This window comes from Syzygium oleosum, unplaced genomic scaffold (genome assembly GCF_021117445.2).
Source record: "Syzygium oleosum isolate NSW1041296 unplaced genomic scaffold, Sole_v2.1 Sole_v2.10, whole genome shotgun sequence".
Lineage (NCBI taxonomy): Eukaryota > Viridiplantae > Streptophyta > Magnoliopsida > Myrtales > Myrtaceae > Syzygium > Syzygium oleosum.
The window spans coordinates 8,341,779-8,350,398 of record NW_026607494.1 but is presented as its reverse complement, the minus strand read 5'-3'; the positions used below and the strand labels follow the sequence as shown (position 1 = coordinate 8,350,398).

Below are 8,620 nucleotides of genomic sequence, written 5' to 3'. Positions count from 1 at the left end.
ATCCTCTCACATCTGTCATCTTCAAGCTGAAGATATATATGGCTGTTATCGGGCCCTTCAGGGCATCGCCAAACCCCAAAAATAGTGTAAACGTGCATTAGATTTTGCCATCAAAAGTAGAAATTTTTCACAAGTTAGATTCCAAATTCATGGAAATCAATAAGTAGCTAGTCTAAACCGACGAAGCCTGCTAGAATTTCAAATTTAATTTTTGAGTTTTATTTCTCACATTCTTCAATTTCCTCTTATATTTCTAATTCTAAATGAAAGACCCTTGAAATTGATTCCGCTTTGGATATTTCGTTGCCTTATAACAATTTCTTGTAAATTGATTCAAGCACCACGGGTGCGTCTTGTCAAATCTTTTCTTTGCCGTATAATCTCGGCGTATGCGTCCCAATCCAAGGAAGGGGCAAGTGAGTTCAACCAGCGCTAAAAGCAATCTTTCGATGAGGAGATGGCCATATATATTATGCACAAATTTCTCTGTGTAAAATTGAGATGTGCGCCTTAATATAATTTATTCGTTGAATGGTATCCTTTTTCATATGAATCGTACTATATGATGTTGTTAGTTGCCTACAAAATTTTCCTAACACAACAACCAGGAGAATTTTATATGCAGCTAAACAATAGTATTATAATATAGGGAGAAAATAACAAAAATATTTCAAGGAAATACTTAACAGGGGGAGCTACGAAATTGCTGTCGTGCAACGTTAAATCTATTAAACTAATGCCCTTTTTTTTATAAAAAAAAATTTTGGTTGCTGTTGCTGTATTGAAAAAAAAAACTCCTAGGATTTGATGAGGCAAGCACAAATACTAATCGGTGGAGAATGCAAGAAAAGCATTCCTTTCAAGGAGAATGATCGATCCTTTGTAAATTGGAGTTACACGCGTCGGTTTTAGAAGCAATTCTTAAAGGAAGTGCTTGTTACCGTATACCCAAACTCTCATATAAGCAAAGAGAGCTCTTATCGTTTAGGGACCTTAAATCTTTCTCTCTTTTTCTCGAATATTCTCAAATACTTATTTCGCAAGTGCTGTACACCTGCTCAAATACGTAGAGTAATAATTGCATTTTATCAATATTGAAATTTGAATCTTCTTTACTCCATAAAAAGAAAAAAGAGAGAGAGGTCAAATCTCGAGATTCTTTTATCTTTCTACATATACAATTTCTTCGGACGGCGTAGTTTCACCAATAAATTCTATCCATGTTAAATGCTCAAATATTTCAAAATAAATGATTTTGTTAATTCCGTAATATCAAACCGAGACACTCTTGGCGCGAGCTTTTTAGCTTGTTCAGCAAGGAATCCATCCCCGCGCTTCAGATTCTCCTCCTCTCCCTCTCCCTCTCCGAGGCGACGATCTTCTTCCTCCGACTTCCTTCAAATCGGCCTAGGGCTTCGTAGCAATTGCACCGGCCTCTTCTCGATTCGGCCGCGAACGGGTAGCTGCTCCGATCTAGTTCGTCTCCGACATGGCGCCTGGAAAGAAGAGGTCCGGCGCCGGCACTTCTCGCGAGGAGGCTCCCGTCAAGGTCCGCGCGAAGGGCCCCAGGAAGAAGGAAGAGATGAAGGACGAGGACATGGTGAGTGCGCTTTTGGCGCTTCATTTCGTTTTCCTTCTTCGTGTTCGATTTGAGTGTGTCGTTGAATGCGGGATGTTGCGGCTGGGTGAGTGCCCTTTGTGTTGCTTCGGTTGCTGTTGAAGTTGGTGATTTGATGAATTGAGAGTCGGAGTGAGGATTCGGATTCAGAGTCGGTAGTCGGGTGCGGTCTTTTGTGGTTTGGACTTTTGGCGTGTCGTGGCAATGGTACCGGTTAGTTGCTGAGGTGATTATGGAGGAGCTGGAGTGCGTTGATGAATTCCTTTTCGTTAAGTTCTGTTTGTGAACGTATTTGCAGTCAGAAGAAGATTTGGCACTGAAGCAGCAGTTGGAGCTGTATGTGGAAAGGGTTCAGCATCCTGATCCTGGGTTACGGAAGGTTGCTCTGAAGAGCATGAGGTACTTCTGGTCCTGGAGATATTTTTTTGCTTCCATTTCTTCTCCTACTCAGCTATTAACTTATGGGAAACGAACAAATCTACATTTAGCTTGTCATTTTCGGTATAAACCAACTCTGTAACTATAGGGAGAAGACTAGAGAATGGGCGTGGGGTGTTTAATGGGGAGAACTCGGTCTTATTTCTTTTAGACTAAAGAAATCTTTACGGCATGCATTTTTACTGTGAACTTAGATGTTAGAAACTATTCGAGCATTACGTGGATCAAATCAGAAGGGGCTGCTAGAAATGAGATGGTCCTTAATTGACACTGGTTGTGGTTTGAACCTAATAATGAAAAAGATGTCTCACGAAAAGAGGGGCTGTCTACGTTTATCTTTCCAATGTGGTCTGACGACACCGATAATCGTCTTTGTAGACGAGAAATTCGTGCTTCAACAAGTTCAATGACTTCAGTTCCGAAGCCCCTGAAGTTTCTCCAACCTCATTATGGAACTCTTAAGGCGTATTATGAAACAATGAAGGATTCATATTTGAAGGTGAAGTATGGATTGGCACGGTATTGTTTGCTAGGATACTTTATCTTAATCGCAGTCAATGATCTGGTTTACGTTGATGAAGAGATACCTAGCGGACATACTCTCTGTTTTGGCCTCGACAACGTCTGCTGAAGGGGAACGGGTAATTCTTCTTGTGACTCAAAATCGTATTTTGCTGGCCATTATTTCCATGACTTGCCTGTAGGATGACAACTTATGGAAACTCCGATCTTCTATATCCCCGTTGCCATTGTTCTAAACAAGAATTCGTCATTAGTCAGTATCGGTATCTTTTGAAATCATGCCTCCTGACGTATGATCATTTCACTGAATAGCCTGCATTTATTTTAGGTGTAGACGTCTTCCGTGACCTTGCCAAGTTCACTTCTCCAACTCCCTTGTAGATTTGATGTTGATTTCTTTCTTTTGTGAATGGTGTAATTGTTTCCAGGAGTGTCTGAAGTACAGGTTGTTAGGTTCAGAAGGTGATATTGGCTCTTGGGGCCATGAGTATGTCAGGTAATCTATCTTGACGTTGGGTGTGATATATCTCACGTTCCATTGGTTCCTTTTTCCCTCTCCTTTTAATATGAGGTTAAAAAGACTGTAACTTTTGCTATAAATTCATGGATAATTATAGTGAACTGTTGATTCTTTTGAACGTCATTGAGGATTCTATAATAATTGCATCTGTTGTGTATAATCTCATTATTTCCCACTTGTCTGATGATACTGATATCTCGATAAATTTTATGCTGATAGGGATGTGATGTGGGTTGAGAGTAAAAAATTTAGCTAAATTTTCAGTCTATCTAGACAAAGACGTGGTCCGTAATGGTTGCTGGTGAATGAATTTATTTGCTTGCCATTGTTGATTTGATGTTTTATGTAAGCCACTGGTCAATGTCCCACCTTTTAAGTTGTCGTTACCTGGGTTATAATGGTGAAGCTCCGCTATGTTCGTAAAGAGGGACACGTATTTACCGCTGTCCAGAGTTCTCAATTAACATGATCTTTCTGCAGTGGCCTCTTCTAGATGCCTAGTTATGTTGATACTTCTTGAATCTGGTACAGCTATGTGCCGTTAGTACGAGGATTTCTCTGCTCTGCATCAGCCCACTCTTTTAGTGGCTGTGAATTGAACTGTGGACCAAAAAATGAAATCAAATTTTTTTTTCTCACTTGCTGATCCTTTACTCCAACTTTTCATCAACCATGGAGGACGTGTTTCTCTTGAACACATAGGATGGAAAATAGGGGAATCTTGGTTCGTTAGACTATATATACATCCAGAGTCATTGCTTATCTATTGATTGTATGTATTACATTTTAATACATGGGGAAGGATACGGTCATGCTGCTGTCTCTTTGTTCTCTCAATTGTGAAATCCTCGCGGAAGGGTTATTTTGAACGTTATTCATTTTCCGATACTTGGTGCATGATCTCTGTCTTGAGATACTGGTTGTTGAGGAATTCTTGTTGTTTTGTGCTTTATCTAGACGTTACATTGCACTTTGTCTTACCTTAAAATTAACATCTGACATCAGGAATTTAGCTGGGGAAATTGCTCAAGAATATAAAAAGCGACAGGTAATGTTGGCAAGTCCATCACTGTTTTCTTCACATCATGTAAGACAGGTTCTTAAACTCTTTCTTGAAGTGCTCTTCCGTTGCCTGCTTATATTTACATTAGTTTCCATTCTGGTGGTACATGATGTGTCACATCTGGCTTTCGCTAATTAATGTACTGTGGCTTAGTTCTATAGTTGTAATTCCATCAGTGATCCCTAACAACAACACCACCTGTATTTAAGATAATTTGTCTATGTAATTGGTGACCCCGGATATTCTTTGTCATGGTGTTTTGACCTATATATATGTTTGACAACGCCTTTTAAACCTTGGCAGAGTGAGGAGGCTCCTATAAATGATCTCATGGAGCTTGTACAGCAAATTGTAGCTTTCCATATGAAGGTATGTATCATTGTCTAATTTTCATGTCGGCAGGAAATGGATTAGGATCATTATATGCAGAAGACACTTTAACAGATAGATTTGTAACTTTTGATGACGCGTTAGTAAATCATTTTATTTTGTTGCAGCACCATGCTGAACCTGAAGCTGTTGACCTGTTAATGGAGGTAAAGTAAATTATTCATGCCAACCTTTTATTTTGTAGTGAGGCTGTTTTGAAGTGAATCTAAGACTATTAAATGACTTCCAGGTCAAACACCTTGATATGTTAATGGAGCATGTTGACAGCACTAACTTCAAGAAGACATGTGTATACCTCACAAGTGCTGCAAGGTACATGGAATTTTTGTCATCAAAACGGTGCATAACAGTCAGGGTAATTCACTATGGATTGCTCAGAAAATGGTCTAGGAGCTTATTGGTTGAGGACTGACTCATGAGTGTGCCTTTTGTCCCAATCAATTCTTTCTTTTGTATCGGTTGCAGAAACCTTCCTGGACCTGATGTCACGTTAGGTCTGGATACGGCTTACAAGATCTATCTCAATTTTGACGACTACGCCAATGCCCTTGAGATGGCACTGTCCCTAGATGATAAGCAGGTTATTTGGATATGAATAAGCATCTTTTCCTTTCAAGTTGTGTACAGGAATTTCTTGTGAGGAGTTCCGCATTGCCACATATTGGATCTCTCTCTCTCTCTCTGTGGGAATCTAATCTAACCCGTGAAGGTACACATGCAGTATGTGAAGCAGGTCTTCATGTCTTGCGGTAATTTTGCACGGAAGAAACGATTCTTCTATATCCTTGCTCGACATGTGAGTTGTTTCTCAGCTATAATTGAAATGCATCTTTAATCCTTGCTTCAGATATAGTCGGCGTACATGGCAAGATTGCCTGGGGTGATTTTGATAGTAATTTGCTATTTTTTTGTGCAGGGTAGTATCACCTTTGAGCTTGATAAAGAGATGGTTCCAGATGACGATGAAAGAAAGGCATTGGAGGAACTCGTCGACAATATTAAAGTAAGCGAAGGTTATCTTACTCTTTGCCCACGATATTGAGGTTATGCAGCCCAAATCTCTTGAAGACATTTACAAGGTTTGAACGGTTGATAATTGTTCATGCTTTCTATGACTTGATCTGATCTTGGTTACGAAAACTCATTAACTTGTTTTATCATCAATACTCGAATCAAGCTCTTGGATGCATCATGTTGTATGGCGCTGCAAATGTAATGGGAGCTGTGTGATTGTTTCTTCATTTGCTTAGGAGTAATTGCTGCTTTTTTTTTTTAGGGGAGTATGCTTATGTTTTTGCCTTTGATTTACAGGCAGCAAGATCTCTTTCTGTTAAAAATATTAACTTCAAAACCTCTGAGGAGGATTTGAGAAGCCATTTCGTCAAATTTATGGAAGCGAGGAACATTCTTAATGTCTCGGTAGTCTTTTGATCCACTAGAATTGATGTTGTGATTTGTGATCCACGACTATTGATCAACATATTTTCGTTATGTGCACAGATAAAAACGCGCATTGCGACGGGGACGCAAGTTTCAGCAGGTTGGGGGCAAATAGAATTTGATTCAGTGAGGACAGCCACCAATGTTCGCCAGATTTTAAATGTAAGCCTTTCTTTTTCCCTCTTGATAAATTACCGTTTAGTAATTTCCTCATAGTATATTTGTCTTCTCTCCAGAGAACCATCTTAGATGGACGCGCGCTTACTTTACAACTTTGCCGACCGGTTGAACCAGTGCCGAGTTCAACCACATTATTTGTGGGCAACATTGCTCCTTCGGCCACTGAAGAGGATATAAGGAAGATTTTTTGCCCGTTAGGGAAGGTAATCTAGCGTCTTCATCGTGGATTAATTGAGGGTGTGACTGATATTTGTGATTCGATAGGTGAAGAGTGTGACGCTGCCACTGCCGCCTTTGGGAACTAAAAGACGAATTGGATTTGTCGAGTACTCAGCAGAGCAGGAGGCACAGAGTGCTCTTCAAAGGCTGGGGGACACCTATCTGTTTGGATGGCGTTTGGTAAGTCATTTTCAATTATTCCGAAAAATGTCCTACAAAGCTGAGCTATAACTGTGTTCAGGTGATAGAAAAAGCTAGGGAAAAGAAAAACAGAGACAATCAAACAGTCCGGCGAAGTTAATGAGGAAGACGAGGATCGATTGAACTTCAACAGAATGGCTGCAGGTGAAAGAATTGTTTGAAGAGACAGTACCACACATCATTCTTTGGTTGACCTTACACGTGTATTCAGGAATAAGCTTTGCAGGAGTCGGGAGACCAATACTAACATTGCAGCGTAATATAGAGTTTTGATCGCTTAGCAGGACATCTTACTTACCCGTTTGTTTGGAATTCTTGCCGTTGGACTTGTGTTCTACTAAGCACAGCTAAGTTTACGTCGCTGGCTTGTAGTTGAACGTGTGACGTGGCAGTGCACCATGATTGAACATCTGAGTAAACATGCTTGCATCATGATTGAATGTCTTAGTAAGATGCTTTTTCGTAACAGGGACACACGATTCACGTTCGGGGTTTTGTCAATTTTCGTTCGTATTCAATGCCTTTTGGACTCTCTTTTTGATTTGCTCAATTGAATACATAAAATTGAATACATAGGTACGCGCACATCTAGATACACAGGTGGAGAGAGATTGGGAGGATGTTGGGCAAATCTATAAAAAAAGAAAAGTAGGGAAGCGTTGTTTCTTCATTTGCTTAGGCCTTTGTGCAAATTGAAAAAGAGAGATTTAAGAGGCCTCTCGGCCTTTGGGTTTGCAATAAACCTTTTCAAAATCATTTAATTTTAGTAGGTTCAATGATATAAGTCTAGTTACGTCTCATTGAATTCGCTCGTTTATCATATCGTCTGTTTTTTTTAATTGTGTGGGACAGCGGGCCTAATACGACGCGACCGTTTCACTATGACTCGGCCCTATTAGGTCCAACCCGGTACGGGTTGAGTGTTTCGCTCATTTTAATTAGCTGTTATTATATTTTGATTACTTTTGGGGCTCGCAGGAATTGGCTTAAAGCTCAAGATCACGAGCATCATTACTTTTTGTAATGCAAACAGTAAGCTGGTTAATCATCACAGATTAGCCTTCATATATGTCCTATTATCATTATTAGCAACGGATATGGTGCTTGCCTGCGGGGAGTGGCTAAATCCAGGGAAAAAGAACTTGTCCATAGATTTGATTCATCCGCTCCTCCTGATACAATTGGCTTTTTCATAGCCGAGTTTATTTCCAGCAAGGAAACCTGAAGCTGGAGCCAGCTGCAACTCGTGAACTTCGATTAATGCAGACTAAACGAAGAATCGCTCTAGTCTCGCATCGTTTCTCTGTGGCTTGTGCAACATCCATTCTTGACGCAAGAAAATATTCGATATGGAGGAAGAGTCGTGGGAACGAGGCAATTAGCCTGACGTCCACCCTACACCCTAAACCGCGAAGGAACTACTTAATTGATTATGCTAAAGTATTAGAGCTAGGATATATCACGAGGAGAGGTTACCGGTGTTTTGGAAGGAGACGAAAAGAAATTCAAGAAAAGTATTACTTGCTCGTGTTAAATTAAATTGCTTTTAGATGGTTTTGCAAATTTGCTTGGGTGTTTGGTTCTTGTTGATTTGATTGGATGGATGAGATCCGTTCTTTGCCACCGTTTGATTGTTAAGCCGCACACTTCCCACTCTGGATTGCCTTGTTGAAAGCTCGAAGAGGTTCAGTGAAATTTAGTACTTAGACTGCCCGTATCCACGATTTGTTGGTAACACAAATGGTTAATTCTCTGAATATATGTGCTGCTGCATACACGCACAAGACAACAATGAAATGGGTTTAAAAAAAAATTAAGTCAAATAACTGGATTCACAACACTTAGGCTAAGCCAGGTATTTTGCTAGAACTAGCAAAGTCAACGACTAGTTGGTCGACATCATGGAAAAAGCGGAAAAAAGAACTTATGGCATGAGTTCAAGTCCCACGACAACAATCCTAGAATCCTATTACCTGTCTTGTTCCGCCAGAGACCCCGTTGGTTTTTATTTCTAACTGTCGAACCCATT

At 40.1% G+C, this 8,620-nt stretch overlaps 1 protein-coding gene across 1 annotated transcript; it reads left to right on the top strand.

The window, feature by feature from the left end:
* Positions 1-1,331: 1,331 nt before the first annotated feature.
* On the top strand, positions 1,332-6,965 carry LOC115662885 (26S proteasome non-ATPase regulatory subunit 2 homolog A-like). The gene is made up of 17 exons (XM_056315489.1): positions 1,332-1,600; positions 1,917-2,017; positions 2,435-2,555; positions 2,638-2,697; positions 3,007-3,074; positions 4,104-4,146; positions 4,465-4,530; positions 4,659-4,697; positions 4,781-4,863; positions 5,017-5,131; positions 5,273-5,347; positions 5,468-5,554; positions 5,863-5,970; positions 6,052-6,153; positions 6,228-6,374; positions 6,436-6,570; positions 6,632-6,965. The coding sequence occupies exons 1-17, from the start codon at positions 1,490-1,492 to the stop codon at positions 6,689-6,691; spliced, it is 1,521 nt and encodes a 506-aa protein (XP_056171464.1). The 5' UTR covers positions 1,332-1,489; the 3' UTR covers positions 6,692-6,965.
* The last annotated feature ends 1,655 nt before the right edge of the window (positions 6,966-8,620 follow it).